The 17,958-nt window shown below is 49.8% G+C and overlaps 1 protein-coding gene across 4 annotated transcripts; it reads left to right on the forward strand.

Annotated features, from left to right (window-relative positions):
- The first annotated feature begins 1,956 nt into the window (after nt 1–1,956).
- Nucleotides 1,957–17,502, forward strand: LOC114117899 (carcinoembryonic antigen-related cell adhesion molecule 7-like). Of its 4 annotated transcripts, none has more exons than XM_060398636.1 (8): nt 1,957–2,129; nt 3,014–3,373; nt 4,560–4,838; nt 14,542–14,653; nt 15,843–15,871; nt 16,189–16,220; nt 16,838–17,002; nt 17,123–17,502. In XM_060398636.1, exons 1-8 carry the CDS (start codon nt 2,066–2,068, stop codon nt 17,186–17,188), a joined length of 1,107 nt encoding a protein of 368 aa, XP_060254619.1. In that variant the 5' UTR covers nt 1,957–2,065; the 3' UTR covers nt 17,189–17,502. The 4 variants fall into 4 exon arrangements, with proteins under 4 accessions (XP_060254619.1, XP_042086911.1, XP_042086912.1 ...); XM_042230977.1 differs by having other exon boundaries at nt 16,838–16,879; XM_042230978.1 differs by lacking the exon at nt 16,838–17,002.
- Nucleotides 17,503–17,958: the final 456 nt, after the last annotated feature.

A 17,958-nucleotide genomic window follows, 5' to 3' on the forward strand; every position in this document is an offset into this window, starting at 1 on the left:
CACCTCTGCCCAGGGCGCAGAGCCAGCTCACACCCTTTGGCGTTGGCACCCCTGTGCAGCCCGTTACATTATCCCCAGGTTTGCTCATGACCTCCAGGGGGCAACATTGGGCCAAACAGAAAATTAACAGGAAATTAACAGGTGAACTTTGTTTTGCCTAAGGAAGTGGAGAAGGAGCCTGATTTCCATCCCTCCTTAAACAGTGGTCTCCAACCTTAAGGGCACCAGGGACTGGTTTCAGAGAAGACAATTGTGGAGTGGTGGAGATGATTTGGGGATAATTCAAGCGCGTTACAATTACTGTGCACCTATACCTATTATTATTACATCAGCTTCAGCTCAGGTCATTAGGCATTAGATCCCAGGGGACCCCTCCTCTAACAGACCCTCAGATCCCCTCCTGGGTGCCCACACTACCCTGCCCAACCTTCTAGGGGCCTATGGGCACCCATGCCAGCTCCCATCCCTGCCTGAAACCACCCATGGGAAAGATCACACTGACCACACAAAGATCAGCCAGGATGACAGAGGAGGGCCTGGAATGGCAAGGAGGACCTGGACAGTTTCTGAACCAAGGCTCAGGCAACAGACACACAGAGGGAGAGTCTCCCAGAACTTGCCCCGAGGACCAGGGAGCCCAGAGTCAGCCCACCCTCAGCACCAGCTTCCTCTCCTCACAGGAAACACAGGAAACCTTTCCCTTCTCACCTGCCAACTGCAGCTCCTCCTGACACCCGGTTCTGGGTCTCTGTTCCTGGAGAAGGCAATGGCAACCCACTTCAGTATTCTTGCCTGGAGAATCCTGGGGACGGAGAAGCCTGGTGGACTGCTGCCCATAGGGTCGCACAGAGTCTGACACAACTGAAGAGAATTAGCATGCATGCATGCCTTGGAGAAGGAAATGGCAACCCACTCCAGTGCTCTTGCCTGGAGAGTCCCAGGGAGGGAGGATCCTGCTGGGCTGCTGTCTATGGGGTCACACAGAGTCAGGCACGACTGAAGTGTCTTAGCAGCAGCAACAGCAGCAGTCCATGAGAACAGACGCCAGGCTGGTGACAAGCTAAGGTAGAGATCAGGTCCCCTCTCCAGTCATCACTCATGTGACCCCTTTCTCTCCTCCAGAGTCAGTGTGACCTTCAGGCGGGTCCAATATCTGCAATCTTCTCAGATATTTGAGAACAACAGGAAGGCCCTGGGCATCGAGCTGGGTTTCTGTGTCACAGGAACAGTTACCACCAAAATTTGGAAACCCCTGCATCTGTGTGTTGTGCTGAGGACAACACTGGGGTGGGTGGGGCGGCCTAACCGCTGTTCTGGGGTCTCAGCCAGGCTGGGCAAGCCTGTGACCTGGCGGCTGCTGAAACAGCATTTCTAAGGTGTCACCTGGGGGTTCGCAGTCTTCATGAAGCTCCACAGGTGATTCCACGCACTGTGGGGAGGACGTCCCTGTGACAAGCGTTCCTGATGCACCCCCACCCCCAGGCTCCTCCTCTGAAGGGAAAAGCCAGAGGGGATGAGGGAGGGCTGTCAGGGAGGCTGAGTGTGCATCTGATCCAGACCAGCTGGGACCCCGGACCCGGACACCCAAAGATTGTGCTTTTCCAGACAAGGGTGTGTGTGTGTGCATGTGTGTGTGTATAGATGTGTGTGTATCTAGGTGTCTGTGTGTAGCTGAGATGTAGGTATGTGTGAGTAGGGGTGTGTCGGGTGGTGTTGTGAGTAGGTGTGTGTAGTGGTATGTGTGTGTGTGTGTGTGTGTGTGTAGGTGGAGAATCACTGCTCTGGAAGGCAGAGGACTCAGCAGAGTTCAGGGAATAGAAATACAGACAGAGGGGGAAGGGGGAGGGGGGCCACTAGGGAGGGAAGGAGGAGAGGGGAAGCAGGGGAGGGGCCTGGGCAGAGACCCCGCCCCACGGCCACGTACCCAGCGAAGTGCTCCTGCCCCAGGAGGAGGCCCAGCACAGAGCGGGAAGGACAGCAGAGCTCACACAAGGACGCAGGGCTTGTGAGCGTTTCTGGAGAGGAAGTTCTCACAGAGAGAGGTACACAGCAGACAGCAGGCACCATGGAGTCCCCGTCAGGCCCTGCAAGCAGGCGGCATGTCCCCTGGAGCAGGCTCCTGCTGGCAGGTGAGAGGGGACAGTGTTCAGGGAGGGGGCAGAGACTGGAGAAAAGAGACTGGCTGGTCCCTGGGGGAGATGGGGCTCTGAGAGGTTACAGGGGGATTCTGTTCAGACTGAGGGCAGAGGACACCGGACAGGGGAGGGAGGGCGCTCAGCCACAGGGGACTCTGCATGAGCTAGAGCTGGTGAGGGGCGGGAAGACTCAACTGCTGTAGGTTTTATGTGTAATTCTTCACTGAGCAGTAACTGTTGAAGACTGATGATGATAATAATTATTTCTATCTGGGTGTCAGTACAGAAAAAGACATAACCGGGACAGTAAACACTGTCCTTACCCGGCACCCTTAGAAATTGACAAATAAAACCAGGCTGTGGAATTCCTGGGAACTCTCGTCCTTCATCCCCAGGTACTAATGTCTGGAGCCTGGTCCAGGCCCTGGGTTTCAAGCAGGATCAGACAAGCCCCTGCCCTCACGGAGCCCGCGCTCTGTGGGGAGGAAGACACACAAGCAGAGAGATGGAGAGTGTGCTTGCAGGTGCTCCAGGCGTCACGAAGGAATCCGAGCGGGAAGGGTCAGCAGTGAGCACACAGGGTCTTTACAGCAGCTGGTCGTTTTGGGGGCATCTCCGAAGAGGCCCTGAGTGTGAGCAGGCGTGTGAGGGTAGCAAGGGAGTGAGCCAGGGGACAGCTGGGGAAGCAGAGGAAAAAAGCCCAGAGGGGCTGAAGTGAACGGGGGTCATGCTGCTGACCTTGAACCACTTACACATACACGCACACACACCCACACTAAGGCTGAGGGATGAAGAGACCAGCTCAGGACCCAGGGCACCATTTTCCCATCCCCCACGCAGGTCACAATAATAACTGATTTCTCTCTCTTCCCTCCTAGTCTCACTCTTAACTTTCTGGACCCCGCCCACCACTGCCCAGCTGACTACTGAAACGGTGCCCCCCCTTACTGCAGAAGGGTCAGATGTTCTTCTACTTGCCCACAACGTGTCAGAGAATCCTCTAGGCTATGCCTGGCACAGAGGAGAAAGGGTAGACAACACCCAGCTAATTGCATTGTATAGGGTAGATAATAATGCAACTACCAATGGGTCTGTATACAGAGGACGGGAGACACTTTATCCCAATGGAACCCGGCTGATCCAGAGCGTCACCCAGAAAGACACAGGATCCTACACCCAGCTCGTTACAAAGAAGGATTTACAGACAGAAAGACAGACTGGACACCTCCATGTATACCGTGAGTGCTTCCTCTCTGACCTCAGGGTGTTTGGCAGGCGAGGGCGGGGGTGAGGGTGGTGGTTGAATTCTGTTCACACAGGACTGACAGCCCCGGAAGTTGCCCCCATTTCTCTCTGCATTATGTCCCGTGTCGGGGTTTGAACATTCAGTGCAGGACACACGCTGTGGAGACAAACTCCAAAGGGTCAGAAATGCTTCCAGGAAGCCAGGCCCTGCAGACACTGTGCAGAGAGAAGGACGGGCTGATGGAGGGACTCAGCAGAGGGAGAGCGCTCTCAGTCCAGCCCCCTGGGCCCCTCCCCGTGACCCAGAGGAAGACCCTGCAGGACTCAGGGAAGACCCTGGCCTGAGGGCCCCAGGGATCCTCACAGAGAAGCTCAGCCCCAGGAAGCCCCTCCCAGACCATGTCCCAGGGCTCCTGCCTCCAGTGACACCGGGAAGCCTGTGCCAAATCCCTAGGCTCATATCCACACAGGGGCACAGCCTGGTCCTACTCCTGAGACTTGGCATGGAGAGCGCACAGGTACATGGTCCCCAAAATCAACCAAATGCCCTGGGGGACTTGGAGACTCCAGAGAAATCTCAGCACCCCCAGAGAGGAACAGAGGAAGGAAGACACTCCTGGCAGCTCCCCGACCCCAGGGTGCCGCCCAGGTAGCTCTCTCCCGAGGCTGGTTGATGAAAACCAGGATAGATGCCAGGTGGTCTCTGAATCCCACCCAGGTCTCTCCATCACTAAACGCTGCTGCACAGTCGACCCCCGAGGAAGCCTGTGCTTCTCCCAGACGTAGAGCAGGTGGCCTCACACTCTGAGCTAAGGTCCCCATGGATTCATCTTGCCATACACAAGCATGCCTTTTCTTTAAAGACTCTGTCTGGCTGAGAGGTGAAGGATGCCAGTTTTGTTAAAGGTGTTTCCACAGGAGACAAAGGTATAAAGAAAGGGAAAGTGTTAGTCGCTCAGTCACGTCCCACTCTTTGCTACCCCATGTGCTATAGCCCAGCAAGTTCCACTGTCCTTGGAACTCTCCAGGCAAGAATGCTGACTGGGTAGCAATTCCCATCTCCAGGGGATCTTCCCAACCCAGGAATTGAGCCGAGGGCTCCTGCACTGGCAGGCAGATTCTTTACTGTCTGAGCCACCAGGGAGGCTCAGGGCAATGTTCTCTCTGTTATCTGCACAGCGGTGCTACCCTCACCCGTCATCACCAGCAACAACTCCAGCCCCAGGGAGCACGAGGACACCGTGGTGTTAACATGTGGAGCTGAGACCCAGAACACCTCCTACATGTGGTGGATCAACAGTCAGAGCCTCCCCAAGAGCATGAGGCTAGAACTGTCCAAGGACAAGAGGACTCTCACAGTAGTCGCCGTGACAAGGAATGACACAGGACCCTATGTGTGTGAAGCCCGGAACCCAGTGAGTGTCAGCCGCAGTGACCCATTCACCCTGGATGTCCTCTGTGAGTAACCTCTGTTCCTAGGTGACCTGAGCTGCCCACCCAAATGCACGTTGCCAGAGGCCAATTGACACCCATCCCTCTCAGGTCTGAGTACATGGGCCATCACCCCTGGACACCCAGACTGGACGTGACTTCCTGTCCCAGGCAAGTCCAGGCAGGTCCACCTGAATGAAGCCAGGGAGGGGATGGGCTGCTCTGTGTTGGTGGCTGAGGATCACCAGAATAAGATGGGAGAAACGAATTAATGTCAGACGCACAGTGAGTGAGCATGAAGGATAATGATTGCAAATTTTTCAGACAAGCGTGTGAACAGCTCAGAAGGACCCAGGGGCCCCAGTACAGACCAGGAACTTCCCTTCCCTCTGGTTGCACCACGTGTGGCTTTCTGCTCTTTGCTCCAAATGGTCCGGACACCCCACCACTTCCCCCTCAGACTCCTCTGACCACCCAGAGGGTACCTCAAGCTCTCCTGCCACACAGCCTCTCACCCAGCCACACAGCGCTCCCGGCCTGTCAGTGTGAGGCCCTGGCAATGCGCCCAGGCTCTCTATCCCCAATCACAACATGTACTCTCAGGTCCTGCACTCCCTGTCTGGCCTGGATAGCACCACAGTCAGAAAACCAAGGTTCCCAGGGCTGATAGCACAGAGCTGTCCTGTACTAGAGTGTTGTCCCAGCGACCAGGCAAGGGTCCCCCTGGTGTGATCTGGGGGTCAGAGGAGATGTGGGATGGTCTCTTTCCCAAAAGACCCAGGGCCTTCCTCACAGTCGCCTTTACAGAGGTCACTGGGCCCCAAGACTGCGGAGGGAGCAAGGCCCAAGCCCCTGACCCACTCTCAGCAGTCACCCCTCTCTCTCTACACACCCCCGGTGGCACAATGCTCCCTCCAAGCCAGCAACGCCACAATCACAGAACACAAGGGCCCCGTGATCCTGACCTGCCTCGCAGATGAGACTGGGGTCTCCATACGCTGGCTCTTCAAAGGCCAGAGTCTCCTCCTCACAGAGAGGATGACACTGTCCTCAGACAACAGCACCCTCTCCATAGACCCTGTCAGCAGAGAGGATGCCGGGGATTATCAGTGTGAGGCCTCCAACAGGGGCAGCTCCAGCAGAAGTGACCCCCTCAGGCTGCATGTGACCTGTGAGTGGCCATTATCGCCTCCTGTCTTAGTTGTTCAGTGGTGTCCGACTCTTTGTGACACCACGGACTTGAGCTCACTAGGCTACTCTGTCCATGGGATTTCCCAGGCAAGAGTCCTGGAGTGGGGTGCCATTCGCTACTCCAGGGGATCATCCTGACCCAAGGATGGAACCCGAGTCTACTGCACTGCAGGCGCTCTTCCCGTATAGGCCACCAGGGAAGCCCATTTTAATCTGGATAACCTTCCTTTATTAACTCCACCAACAATTAGCCTATCGTCTCATTTCCTCCACTTCAAGCAATTGGAACGTGTGCTGTCTCTCCCCTCCTCACCCCCTGAGTTCTCCTGGCCCTCTGCTGTGAAGCCTCGTTGCCAAGACCTCTGGAAGCAGCGCTAAAATCAGTCCCTGGGACTTCCTGGGCAGCCCAGCGGTGAAGACTCCACCTTCCACTGCCGGGGTTGCCGTGACCTCCTCCAGGCGATCTTCCCCACTCAGGACTGGGTCCCTGTGTCCTATGTCTCCTGATTGGCAGGTGGGATCGTTACCACTAGCGCCTGCTGGGAAGCCCCGGTGAATCACAAAGGCTAAGCCTCCTTTTCCTTGTGTTTACCGTGGGGTGTGGTATGCACTCTATAGAGCTGTGTGAATACGCACTACAGTGAAGGTGGGACCACAGCAGACGTGTTCAAGCAGGAAGTGTCCGCATGCTAGCTGGCATTGCTGTGACTGCGGGCTTGCCGGCACACTCGACTCCACGTCCCTCCCCCTGTCTTTCTTAGTTGCGCCGTCGTCTCTACAGTGGAAGTGACGCCATTTCTCCCCAGGATGGGCGGTGGTCGTGTGTGGTGAGATGAGGGCCTTGAGGACTGTAATTTGTGCAACATAAACGCCTAGGACTGTGTGTTGTCTGTTGGTCAGTTAGGTCTCTGGTTTGCAGTGCTGTCACGGCCTCTAGTTTCTCACTGAAATTTCCTCTGACTGCCGCATCCATCATTGAAAGCTGGGTGTTGTCGTGTCACTGTTGTGACCGAGCTGTTTCTCCCCTCGATGCTGTCCATTTCGATTCACAAATCTGGTGGTGTTAGGTGCATGATGCTTATAATTGTTCGATTTCCTTGGTGAATGAAACTTTTCTTGATATGTAACGTCTTACTTTGTCTCTTGTAGGCTTTTTTGGTTTAGAGATTATTGTATCAGATACTCATACAGCCACCACAATTCTCTTTTTATTACTCTTTGCATAGAATATCTTTTTCCAACCTTACTTCAACCTTCTATATCTTTGTATCTAAAGTGAGTCCCTTGAAGAGAGTATAGAGATGGGTCATAATTTTAATCCATTCTGTCAACCTCTGCCTTTAATTTGAAGGTTGAGGCTATCTATGAGTCAGATACTTCTGATAGGAAAGAGCTTCTGCATCTCGCTACTTGGTATTTGTCCTATTAATTCCTCTATTTCTTCCTCTTTGGTAGTTAAGTGATTTCCTTTCTAAGTTGTCATTTTGAGACTATCTTTCCCTTTCCACATATATTTCAGTTCTTTTCTTAGGGGCTAACTTGAAGATGGCAATTAATATCTTAAACATGTATCTATCTAGTTGAAATATCAACTACATTCTATGATGCATAAGACAAACGAGGTGCTCCTATACATCTCCATCCCCCCGATTTTATTACACCTATTGTCATCAATTTCAGCCATCCTTATACAGTGTGTGTCCATTATATAGATTTATAAATATTGTTCCATGAAATATCTCTGAAATGAGAAAGAAAAACAAGCGATTGCAAGAAAGACAAAAATATTGGCTTAAATGAGATAGCTACCTTGGATCACTCTTAGCTCTGTTCTTTTTTCTTTAATTTTTTTATTGAAGGGTAATTGCTTTACAGAATTTTGTTGTTTTCTGTCAAACCTCAACATGAATCAGCCATAGGCGTACATTTACCCCTCCCTTTGGAACCTCCCTCCCCACCCCCTATAGGTTGATACACAGCCGCTGTCTGAGTTTCCTGAGCCATACAGCAATTTCCCGTTGGCTATCTATTTTGCATATGGTAATGCAAGTTTCCATGTTACTCTTTCCACGAATCTCACCCTCTCCTCCCCTCTCCCCATGTCCATAAGTCGATTCTCTGTGTCTGTTTCTCCATTGCTGCCCTGTAAGTAAATTCTTCAGGACCATATTTCTAGATTCCGTATATATGCGTTATAATGTGGTATTTATCTTTCTTTTTCTGACTTACTTCCCTCTGTATAATAGGTTCTAGGTCCATCCACCTCATTAGAACTGACTCAAAGGCGTTCCTTTTTGTGGCTGAGGTTACTCCATTGTGTCTATGCACCACAATTTCTTTATCCATTCATCAGTCGATGGACATCTAGGTTGCTTCCATGTTCCAGCTCTTGTAAATAGTGCTGCAGTGAACAACGGGTTACAGCTGTCTTTTTCAGTTTTGGTTTCCTTGGGGTATGTGCCCAGCAGTGGGATTGCTGGGCCATATGGTGGTTTTATTCCTAGTGTTTTAAGGAGTCTCCATTCTGTCTTCCATAGTGGCTGTATCAATTTACATTCCGACCAGCAGTACAAGAGCATTCCCTTTTCTCACACCGTCTCCAACATTTATTGTTTGTCGACTTTTTGATGATGGCCATTCTGACTGGTGTGAAGTGATATCTCATTGTAGTTTTGATTTGCATTCCTTTAGGATTGAGCCATGCTGAGCTTCTTTTCATGTGTTTGTTAGCCATCTCTATGCAACCTAGACAGCATATTCAAAAGCAGAGATATTACTTTGCCAACAAAGGTCTGTCTAGTCAAGGCTATGGTTTTTCCTGTGGTCATGTATGGATGTGAGAGTTGGACTGTGAAGAAAGCTAAGCACCGAAGAATTGATGCTTTTGAACTGTGGTGTTGGAGAAGACTCTTGAGAGTCCCTTGGACTTCAAGGAGATCCAGCCAGTCCATTCTGAAGGAGATCAGTCCTGGGTGTTCATTAGAAGGAATGATGCTAAAGCTGAAACTCCAGTACCTGGCCACCTCATGCGAAGAGTTGACTCATTGGAAAAGACTCTGATGCTGGGAGGGATTGGGGGCAGGAGGAGAACGGACAACAGAGGATGAGATGGCTGGATGGCACCACTGACTCAATGGACGTGAGTCTGAGTGAACTCCAGGAGTTGGTGATGGACCGGGAGGCCTGGCATGCTGCAATTCATGGGGTCGCAAAGAGTCGGACATGACTGAACAACTGAACTGACTGACTGACTGATGTCTTCTTTGGAGAAGTGTCTGTTTAGTTCTTTTTCCCACTTTCTGATTGGGGTGGGTTTTTTTTCTGGTATTGAGTTGTATGAGCTGCTTGTATTTTTTGGAACTTAACCCTTTGTCAGTTATTTAATTTGCTATTATTTTTTCCCATTCTGAGAGTTGTATTCTCACCTTGCTTGTAGTTTCCATTGCTGTTCAAAAGCTTTTAAGTTTAATCAGGTCCCACTTGTTTATTTTTGTTTTGATTTCCATGACTCTAGGAGGTGGGTCATAGAGGATCTTGCTTTGGTTTATGTCATCGAGTGTTTTGCCTATGTTTTCCTCTAAGAGTTTTATAGTTTCTGGTCTTATATTAAAGTCTTTAATCCATTTTGAGTATGTCTTTGTGTGTGGTGTTAGGAATTCTTCTAATTTCATTCTTTTACCTGTAGCTGTCCAGTTTTCCCAGCACCATTTATTGAAGAGGCTGTCTTTGCCCCATTCTGTATTCTTGCCTTCTTTGTAAAAGAAAAAGTGTACACATAGGTGCCTGGGTTTGTTTGGGGGCTTTCTGTCTTGTTTCATTGGCCTATGTTTCTTTCTATGTATGGTCCTGGCACACAAAAAATTATGTTTTTTTGTGCCACTACCATGCTGTCTTGATGACTATAGCTTTGTAGTATAATCTGAAGTCAGGAAGGTTGATTCCTCCTGCTCCATTCTTCCTTTTCAAAACTGCTTTGGCTATTCGGGGTCTTTTGTGTTTTCATATGAATTATGAAATTCTTTGTTCTAGTTCTGTGGAAAATGTCATTGGTAGTTAGATAGGGATCACATGGAATCTGTAGATTGCATTTGGTAGTATCATCATTTTCACAGTATTGGTTCTTCCTACCCAGGAACATGGAGTATCTCTCCATCTGTTTCTGTCGTCTTTGATTTCTTTCATTAGTGTCTTATACTTTTCTGTGTACAGTTCTTTTGTCTCCTTAGGTAAGTTTATTCCTAGATATTTAATTCTTTTTGTTGTAATGATGAATGGGATTGATTCCTTAATTTCTCTTTCTGATTTTTCAATGTTAGTTTATAGAAATGCAAGTGGTTTCTGGGAGAAGGCAATGGCACCCCACTCCAGTACTCCTGCCTGGAAAATCCCATGGACGGAGGAACCTGGTAGGCTGCAGTCCATGGGGTCGCTGAGAGTTGGACATGACTCAGTGACTTCTCTTTCACTTTTCACTTTCATGCATTGGAGAAGGAAATGGCAATCCACTCCAGTGTTCTTGCCTGGAGAATCCCAGGGACAGTGGAGCCTGGTGGGCTGCCTTCTATGGGGTCACACAGAGACGGACACAACTGAAGTGACTTAGCAGCAGCAGCAGCAGCATCAGTGCTTTCTGTGTACTGATTTTTTATTTGCAACTTTGCTAAATTCACTGATTAGTAATTTTCTGATAGTGTCTTTATGGTTTGCTATGTACATTATCCTGTCATCTGCAAACAGTGAGAGCTTTACTTCTTCTTTTACCATCTGTAAAGTCTGTTTTAACCTCTCCTTTTTCATTTCTAATTTTGTTGATTTGATTCTTCTCTCTTTTTTTCTTGATGAGTCTGGCTAAAGGTTTGTCAATTTTGTTTATTTTCTCAAAGAACGACCTTTTAATGTTATTCCTCTTTCTTGTTTCTTTCATTGTTTCTTTCATTTCTTTTCATTTATTTCTGCTTGGATCTTGTTGATTTGTTTCCTTCTACTAACTTTGGGGGCTTTTTGTTCTTCTTTTTCCAGTTGTTTTAGGTGTAAAGTGAGGTTTCTTTCATTTCTTTTTCATTTATTTCTGCTTGGATCTTGTTGATTTGTTTCCTTCTACTAACTTTGGGGGCTTTTTGTTCTTCTTTTTCCAGTTGTTTTAGGTGTAAAGTGAGGTAGTCTATTCAATGTTTTTCTTGTTTCTTGAGGTAGGATTGTACTGTTATAAACTTCCCTCTGAGAACTGGCTTTGGATTATAAGAGACTATTATGAAAACTATATGGCAATAAAATGGATAACCTGGAAGAAATGGACAGATTCATAGAAAAGTCCAGTCTTGGACTGAACCAGGAAGACTGGTTCAGTCTTCCTGACCCAACCAGGAAGAAATAGAAATCACAAACAACCCCATTACAAGCACTGAAATTGAAGCTGTGATCAAAAATCTCCCAAAAAAGAAAAGTCCAGGACCAAATGGCTTCACAGGAGAATTCTGTCAAACATTTAGAGAAGAGCTAATGCCTATCCTTCTAAAACTCTTTCAAAATAATTACAGAGGAAGGAAGACTTCCAAACTCATTCTATGAGGCCACCATTACTCTGATACCAAAACCAGACAAAGACAACACTAAAAAGAACACTATGGGCCAATATCACTGATGGGCAGAGACGCAGAAATCCTCAACAAGATCTTAGCAAACAGAGTTCAGCAACACATCAAGAAGTTCATAAACCATGATCAGGTTGGGTTTATTCCAGTGATGCAAGGATTCTTCAATATATGCTAAGCAATCATGTGATATATCATATTAACAAATTGAAAGATAAAAACCATGTGATCATCTCAATAGATGCAGAAGAAGCCTTTGACAAAATTCAGCACCCATTTATGATGACAACTCTTCAGAAAATGGGCATAGAAGGAACCTACCTCAACACAGAAAAGGCCATATATGAGAAGCCTACAACATTATTCTCAGGGTGAAAATGTGAAAGTATTCCCCCTAAGATCAGAAACAAGACAAGGGTGTCCACTTCCACTATTATTATTCAACATCGATCTGGAAGTCCTAGCTAGAGCAATCACAGAAGAGAAAGAAATAAAAGGAATCCAGATGGGAAAGGAAGTAAAGCTCTCACTGGAATGTATTTTTCCATCCTCTCACTTTGTCTGCCTGTGTCTTTAGGTCTGAAGTCCACGCAGGTGGACTGCGTATATATGGGTCTTGTGTTTGTATCCATTCAGCCAGTTGTCTTTTGGTTAGAGCTGCCAGCGATCAGCTGTTTCACTGTCCGCGTCCGTGTTCTGCGTGGATCTGTATATTCTTCTCTGCTGGTCAGGTCCTCCTCTCCACTCTCAGCTGGTGTTCTGCATGCACTCCTGTCTCTGAAGGTGTGTTCCTGATGCATCTGTGGAGAGAGATGTACTCCACGTCCCCCACCTTGGTCTTCTCCTGACCACTGTTCTTTATACATTCCTGTGGCTTTGAGTTACTGTCCAGTGTTTGAACAGTCATCTTAAAGGATCCCCTTTACGTTTCATATGAGGCACATCTCCAAGCAATAAACTCCCTTGACTATTGTTTATCTAGGAAAGTCTTAATTGAGCTTCACTGAAGAAGACTTTTTCTGTACATTGCTTTCCTGGCTGAAATCTTCCATGTAGGACTTAATTCAGTCATCCCAATATCTTCTGGCCCCCTGGTCTCTGATGTGAAATTTGCTTTTCACCTTGTTGAAGATCCATTGTGCGTGATAAGCCACCTCTCTTGCAGCTTTAATCACTTCCTCTTTCCCTCAGTATTTCAGCAATTTGACTAAATTGTGTCACAACATCTGTATCATGAAAGATCCTTTCGTGGAGTTCCTAAACCACCCTTGATAGGTAATCTCTCATCTAGCTTGGAAAGTTTTAAGCCATTAATTTTAACCTTTTTTTTTCAGTGCTTTCCTCTCTCTTTCTACTTCAAAAACTGCCACTCTGCACATGTTTGTCCACTTGATGGAATTCTGCATAATACTTTGCCTGGGGTCACCAGTCCTCATTTTTTTTTTCCTTTCTAATCCCCAGCCTGAATAATTTCTTTTGTTTTTTTTTTTCCTCCACGTTCATGGATTCTTTCTTCTACCTGCTCAAATGTGCTGAGGAATCAGCCTTCCAAGTTATTGTTTTCACTTCTTATACTTCAGCTCCAAATTTTCTTCAACTCTGTTTAAATAACTTAACAACGAGGAAGAAAACATCTTTCTTGAGAAGCAGGTTCTCCTTAGACCTGCCCAGTATGGAGACAGCCATCCCCTCACACTGAGGACTCCAGTGCTTTAGACATGGACCTTGATTATATAGCAGCTGAGTCAGTCTCAGACAAGCACATTAGGAGTGGAAAACCAGAACAGACAGGAGGCTAGTTTTGGACCCTGAGAAGGAAGGCTCATCCCATGGAGCTCTCAGATGCGATCAGCCAAGGAACTGGACTTGTCCTCAAGTTTGATGTCCCCTCTTCCCTCTCTAGGGGCTTCACAGGTGGGGCTAGTAGTAAACAACCAAAGAACCTACCTGACAGTGCCTATCCCTGAGACTAAGAGATGCAGGTTTGATCCCTGGGTGGGGAAGATTCCCTGGAGGAGGAAATGGCAACTCACTCCAGTATTCTTACCTGGAGAATTCCATGGACAGAGGCATCAGTCCAAGAGATCTGGAGCCACAGGCAAAGGTCATGCTCTTTGGTAGTCAGTCCCTACCTCTGAGAAAGCCCATGAGCATTCCAGTCCAGGTGCAAACAGATCAGGTGACATGGGGACATGCATCCAATGGTCACTGAATTGATGAGCGGAGTTTACGGCTCCCTGAGAAGGCAATGCTACCCCACACAATCAACAATGTCAGGTTAGAGGATGCAGGATCCCCCCAGTGTAGAGTCTCCCCACCGTCAGAGTCTGCAGATGAGACCTCAACTCCCCAGCTGAGCACTCTAAGTGACCCTCAACACCTCTACACCTTCCCTGGTGATTTCACAGGAAGTGGGTGTGTAATGAATGCCAATGATGAGGGTGTGGTCTCCTTTCAGAGCCTGTGGAACGATGTGTCTAATTATGCAAAACTTAGCTCATGTTGTCGTAGTTTGGTTATTATTTGTGAGAGTTGTTTGACTGTGGGCAGCACACTGGATCTTGTGCCTCAGTTTCCTCATCTTAAACCTGGAGAAGAACAGCTGGATTTTAGGGCTGTTCAGAGGCCGTTCACCAGGGTGTTGATGAGATTAAAATCCTTCTCTGGCTCCCTCCACAGAGGAAAGTGAACAGGACATGGAACTGGCTACAGTGAGAGAATGGCGAGTTAGAGCAAAACCAGGGTTTCAAATCTGATAAAGAGGAAACCGATGCAATCATGTGCGGTGGGAGAGTCAGGAGGACACCGTGATGACAAAACAGACCACCACACAGGCCTCAGATCATTTTCTTCCTCCTAACCAGGCCGTCTCCCGGAAGACTCCTCTTGGTGTTCCCTCCAGGGAACTCGGACCCCATCTCCCCTCTCTCCTTCTCTTCTGCTTTCAGGGCAAGAAAACAGCCGAGCCCTCGGTGTGGGGGCCATTACTGGCATCGTGATTGGGGTCCTGCTTGTAATGATACTGCTGGCTGGCCTGGGGCATTTCATCTTCCTTCACAGGTACAATGGCATTCCCAGATGCTGCTCCTGCCCCAGGTTGACCCTAGTCCTAGAGGAAGGACACCCCATCCTCCATTTCCGGCCTGGATCTCCAGGACCTCCCCACTTCCCCATGGATATTCTCTCTCGTTCTCAGTTCCTGCCTCACCTGGTATTGACCTGGGGGAGATTCCTTAACACCGTCCTCATTTATTTTGTTATTTAGTCGCGAAGTTGTGTCCATCTCTTTTGCCACTCCATGGACTCCTCTGTCCATGGAATTTCCAGGCAGGAATACTGGAGTGGGTTGCCATTTGCTTCCCCAGGGGATCTTCCTGACCCAGGGATCGAACCCATGTCTCCTGCATTGGCAAGCGGATTCTTTATCTCTAAGACACCAGGGAAGCCTCATCTATCAGTTAACACAATTAAGTCCCCTCCATGTCCTAGTTCCTATATGTAGGCTGGCAGGTAGTAAGTACTCAGAAAAAGATATCTCTTCCTGTATATTTAAATCCAGCTACTCTATGAGGGGCAGTCATGGGGCCAGGGCCTGAGGGGCATCCTAATCAAGGACACGCTTGGCCAGAGAAAGAAATCTGGACAGGCCAGGTGGGGTCAAATGCCCTCAGCTGGCAGATGCGTTAACGACACCCCTGATGCTTGAGACAGAACATCGTGCCAGGTCAGGGGGAGGTGGGATGTCTTTACACTTCAGGTCCAGGTGATGGAGACAGAGGACAAGGCCGCTGTCACATTTCAGCAGCTCCCGGGTGAGGGCAGGGGGCCACAGCAGCGACACTGCCCTCAGTGAGATCCCAGAGTCGCTGGCTTCCCTTTCCTCCCCACGCACTGGGCCTGCTCTCTCCATAAGCATGATGCATCCACTCAGAGCTCTGGATGGATGGATGCCTTTCGCAGAGCCCTGGTCCCTTCGGTGGCCACTTTCTTCTGAACCCTATTAGCCTATGGTCCTGCCCCTCTGGACTCAGGGCAGATACAGCTTCTTAAGGACTTTCCTCAGCGTCCTTGCTGGGCCCTCCCCTCTAAGAAGCCTTGGTGGAGAAAGGAGGCGTCCAGCCCCTGCTTGGACATGGGGATCCTCCTGTCCCTTGTTCTGACACCAAAGCCTTGACTTCCCTCTACACTCCTCACAAATATGCCTGTTTGTTTTTTTTTTCTTCCCTAACCCCGGCTGCCTGCCCAACAGAGGAAACTGGCCTGCAGTGTCCATCTCAGGTGAGTGTCTGTTCAGCCAAGCAGAGCAGGCGCCCCGAGCAGGCCCTGCCCTGTCTGTTCCTGCCTGGCTCCCCCAGGGTCTCTGGCTCTAACTCTGGGGCTTCAGCACAGGGGACCCTGACTGGCTAGTCTGCTTGTCCTGTGGCTTATAATCCTGGGAGGCTCCTTCGCCCTCACTGGGGCCTGAAATTGTCAGTGTCTCTCCCTTGGTGGGGCTCTTTCTCCCATTGTTCTCCAGAAGGTGGACTCTCAGTCTCTCCTGAGAGAATGGGCTAAGCTTCCTCACATGCTCAGTGGTAACTCCTGTCTCCTCCCAGGACATGGTCCCTCTGGCAGCTCTGTCTCCCAGGTGAGTACATCCCTTCCTTGCCTCTTCTCCCCAGGGTCCCCGCTTCACAGGCTCAGGGCAGGGGGACTGTCCAACCCTGATGCACTGTGCAGACCCCTTTCACTTGAGGGTAGTTGAAAGTCGCTCAGTTGTGTCCAGCCTTTGTGACCCCATGGACTGTAGACCTCCAGGCTCCTCTGGCCTTGGATTTCTCCAGGCAAGAATTCTGGAATGGGTAACCATTGCCTTCTCCAAGGGATCTCCATGACCCAGTGATCGCGCCTGGGTCTCCCACATTGCACGCAGATTCTTTGCCTTCTGAGCCACCAGGGAAGCTCATAAGAGTAGTTAGGATATAGCAAGCCACACCAAGCTGGGAGCTGGATGCACTTCAGGGACGTGACCACCAACCACATTATCCAGAGGCTGCCCTGGTCCCCTGACTTGACCTCAGGAGAACCTTGGAGTCGAGCCAGGAGGAGAGTGCGCACTGGATCATCAGCCAGGAGAGCCAGGCTAACAAGGGTGGGAAACAGAGCCCAGACAGGATTGGGGTGGGGGCTGCAGGCTTGGAGATGGCTGCTCGGGAGAAATGACTCTCCTTCCCTCTCCTCTGATGCCTGCTCCTCCATTCCCAGGCCTCCCTACCTGATGCGAGGCCACCAACTCCCATCTACCAGGTGAGTGTGGGGATCCAGGTTCTGGTCCCACAAGCCCAAGGAGCTGAGGAATTCCCCCTGCACACCTGGCTGTGTTTGAAGGTCCAAGAAATAGCAGAAAGATGGAAAGCAGATAAAGGGGAGGTGGGTCTGGACCAATAACCTCTGACACAAACAGACCCTGGGTGACCCAGGGCTGGGAAGTCCCTGGGAAGTCATCTGAGAAGGTTACATGAGCTTGGAGGTGTCGGGTTTCTTTTGCAGGAATTACTACGCCCCGACACAGACGTTTACTGTCATATCAGCCACAAAGCAGATGTGGGTCCTTAGTTCCTCCAGACTCGTCTCCTTAACAGACTGTGGGAAAGAGCTTACCTGAGACCCAAGTCCCGAGTGAGGTCAAGAGGAAGAGCTTGAGGCAGAGAACCAGCTCTGAGACCTGAGGCTATTCGGGACCCTGGGCCCAGGCTCAGGGTTGATTTCTGGAGACCCTGACGGGCTGCCCTGATCCCTGGGTGGACCAGAACTTGGGCTGCGATTCCCACAGTTGGGGGCGGTTTCAACAGTCAAGTAACTGGGCCCGTGACCCACTGCAGACCACCGGAGAGATCTGAATAAAGAGCACTTTCCTTCTGGCTGCAAAATGTACTGCCCCTGGGTCTTGTCCAGCTAGAAATTCACCTGAATCTCTGCTTCGGCCTCTCCATGGTTCCTCAGGGAACGCATTAGCTCTAGTTACCTGACCTCCCCATATATTCCCTGGGGGAAAGGAAGGGGAAGATTGTGAGAATGGAGGGAGGGGGCATGCTAACAGGAAAGGAGGGTCACCAGACCCTTCGCAGCCACGTGGGCATCGGCAGTCCTGACACTGCCCTGGGGTCCCAGGCACCTCCCAGTGCCTGCTCACCTGGCGTGGGGTCTCTGGAGCACAGAATATGGGACCATCTGAGACCCACTAGAACTCGAGTCAGGAAGGACGAGTCGTGGGTGAGACAGCTATTATGGGTGAGGCCCCGTTGCAGCCTCTTGGTGTCCTGAACCCTCTGGCCCTCCTGTCCAGACCCTGCTGGCCCCAATGGTGCTGCCTCTAATGAATTTTA

This window comes from Ovis aries, chromosome 14 (assembly GCF_016772045.2).
Source record: "Ovis aries strain OAR_USU_Benz2616 breed Rambouillet chromosome 14, ARS-UI_Ramb_v3.0, whole genome shotgun sequence".
Lineage (NCBI taxonomy): Eukaryota > Metazoa > Chordata > Mammalia > Artiodactyla > Bovidae > Ovis > Ovis aries.